Consider the following 1,816-nt stretch of genomic DNA (forward strand, 5'->3'; position numbering starts at 1 on the left):
CAGCAGCACGGGTCCCTGCCCCCGACAGCCTCGGAGGTCCTGAACCTCAGCACAGTCCCCTGCTGCTTCAAAGCAGCTATGCTATTTTGGCAACAATCCCCTATTTAAAAATAGCAAGCCCAGACCTCAGGCCATCGCATACTTTTCTTTGTTTTTCTTTTTGATGTCCTGTTCACTGCCCATCCCCTCCTGCCCCGGCCGCCTGGGTAGCTCTGCACCCCGAGGGCCGGTGAGCAACTGCTGCGCACGCTTTCGGTGGGCAGCGAGTCGCTCCTGCTCGCCCTCCCGGCACGCACAGCGGGTTTGCCCCCAGCTCCGCCGGGTGTGCGTTCCTGCACGCCATGTAAACTCGTTCTGCCGAAGCCGATGTACCAAGCTGTGGGGCAAGGTGTGTGGCTGCTTGTCCAGGGACCCCCCTGCCCCGGGGGGCACTCGGCTCTGCGCTCTGGTGCCCTGCAGCTCAGAAGTGCCCGGGATGGGGAGGCTGGGACCGGGCAGGTCGCAGAAGGTGTCGGGCTGTAAAGAAACCGGCAAAATGAACCTCACCCTTCTCTTCCCCTGCCCTTCTTTCTTGCCCTGTTCGCCTGCGTAGGGAAGTTGTGGAGTACATGGTACAGCACTTCAAACCACAGATCTTTGGTGACCGAAAGCCAGTCTACGACGGGAAGAAGAATATCTACACTGTCACGGCCTTACCCATTGGAAATGAGCGGGTAAGAGGGGGCAGCGAGCCCCGTGCAGGCAGCGCGACCTGCCTCCTGCCTGGGAGGGACCAGCTCAAAACGACCCCCTTCCCTTGCGCCTGCGGGGATGCCGTGATCGCTTCCCTTTCCCTTCTGCACCCAGGTTGACTTTGAGGTGACGATCCCGGGGGAAGGCAAGGACAGGATATTTAAGGTCTCTATCAAATGGATGGCCATCGTGAGCTGGCGGATGCTGCACGAGGCCCTGGTCAGCGGGCAGATCCCCGTGCCCCTGGAGTCCGTCCAGGCGCTGGATGTTGCCATGAGGCACCTGGCTTCCATGAGGTACCTGCACCCAGGGGAGGGGGTGGTGGCTGGGGGTGGCAGGGGTCGTGGCGCAAGCAGCGAACATGCCGGGGAAGGGACTGGCTGCCCTTGACAGGTTGTTGTGGTTGGGACTGGCCTTGACGGTCTTTGGGAGAAGGCAGCCGTGCCGGCTGTGCCGTTCGGTGCAATCGCTCTGGATGCTTCTGCCAAAGAAATAAACGGGGTGATGCAGCCAGCAGGGTGAGCAGCAGCTCGGAGGGGCTGGGGGTGAGTCACGGTTGCCGCCAGTGGGGCTGGCGTGTGCTGTTTGACGTGGTTTGCCCTCGTTCGCAGGTACACTCCTGTCGGCCGCTCCTTCTTCTCCCCTCCCGAAGGCTACTACCACCCCCTGGGAGGCGGCAGGGAGTTCTGGTTTGGTTTCCACCAGTCGGTCAGGCCTGCCATGTGGAAGATGATGCTCAACATTGATGGTGATGTATTTTTCGTGCTGGGGAACTGCAGCGGTGGGGCTGGGTGTGTTTGGGGAGGTTGGATCTGACTGGCTCTTGGCCAGGTCGGTCTGCTGGGAGGGAGCAGAGACGCATCGTGATATCTGTCCTGCAGTGTCGGCCACTGCCTTCTACAAAGCCCAGCCCGTGATTGAGTTCATGTGCGAGGTGCTGGACATCCGGAACATCGACGAGCAGCCGAAGCCCCTGACAGACTCGCAGAGAGTGCGTTTCACCAAGGAGATCAAAGGTAGAGCCCCCAGGGAGCGGCTTGTCCCCCCCCCAGCCCCTGCAGCCCGGGGGGGGGGCAGGGGGTTA

At 61.5% G+C, this 1,816-nt stretch overlaps 1 protein-coding gene across 2 annotated transcripts in view; it reads left to right on the forward strand.

Annotated features, from left to right (window-relative positions):
- The window catches only part of LOC104164306 (protein argonaute-1), a 15,373-nt gene that overhangs the window by 846 nt on the left and 12,711 nt on the right, over positions 1-1,816 (forward strand). The window contains exons 2-5 of one of the 2 annotated variants that reach the window (XM_009703594.1): positions 593-713; positions 847-1,028; positions 1,344-1,480; positions 1,614-1,748. In XM_009703594.1, coding sequence (XP_009701896.1) covers positions 609-713; positions 847-1,028; positions 1,344-1,480; positions 1,614-1,748 — 559 coding nt within the window. In that variant the 5' untranslated portion in view covers positions 593-608. Of the gene's footprint in view, positions 1-592; positions 714-846; positions 1,029-1,343; positions 1,481-1,613; positions 1,749-1,816 lie in introns of those variants that run through there. The other variant, XM_009703593.1, reaches the window with a different exon arrangement.

Source organism: Cariama cristata, unplaced genomic scaffold (assembly GCF_000690535.1).
Source record: "Cariama cristata isolate BGI_N322 unplaced genomic scaffold, ASM69053v1 scaffold23027, whole genome shotgun sequence".
Lineage (NCBI taxonomy): Eukaryota > Metazoa > Chordata > Aves > Cariamiformes > Cariamidae > Cariama > Cariama cristata.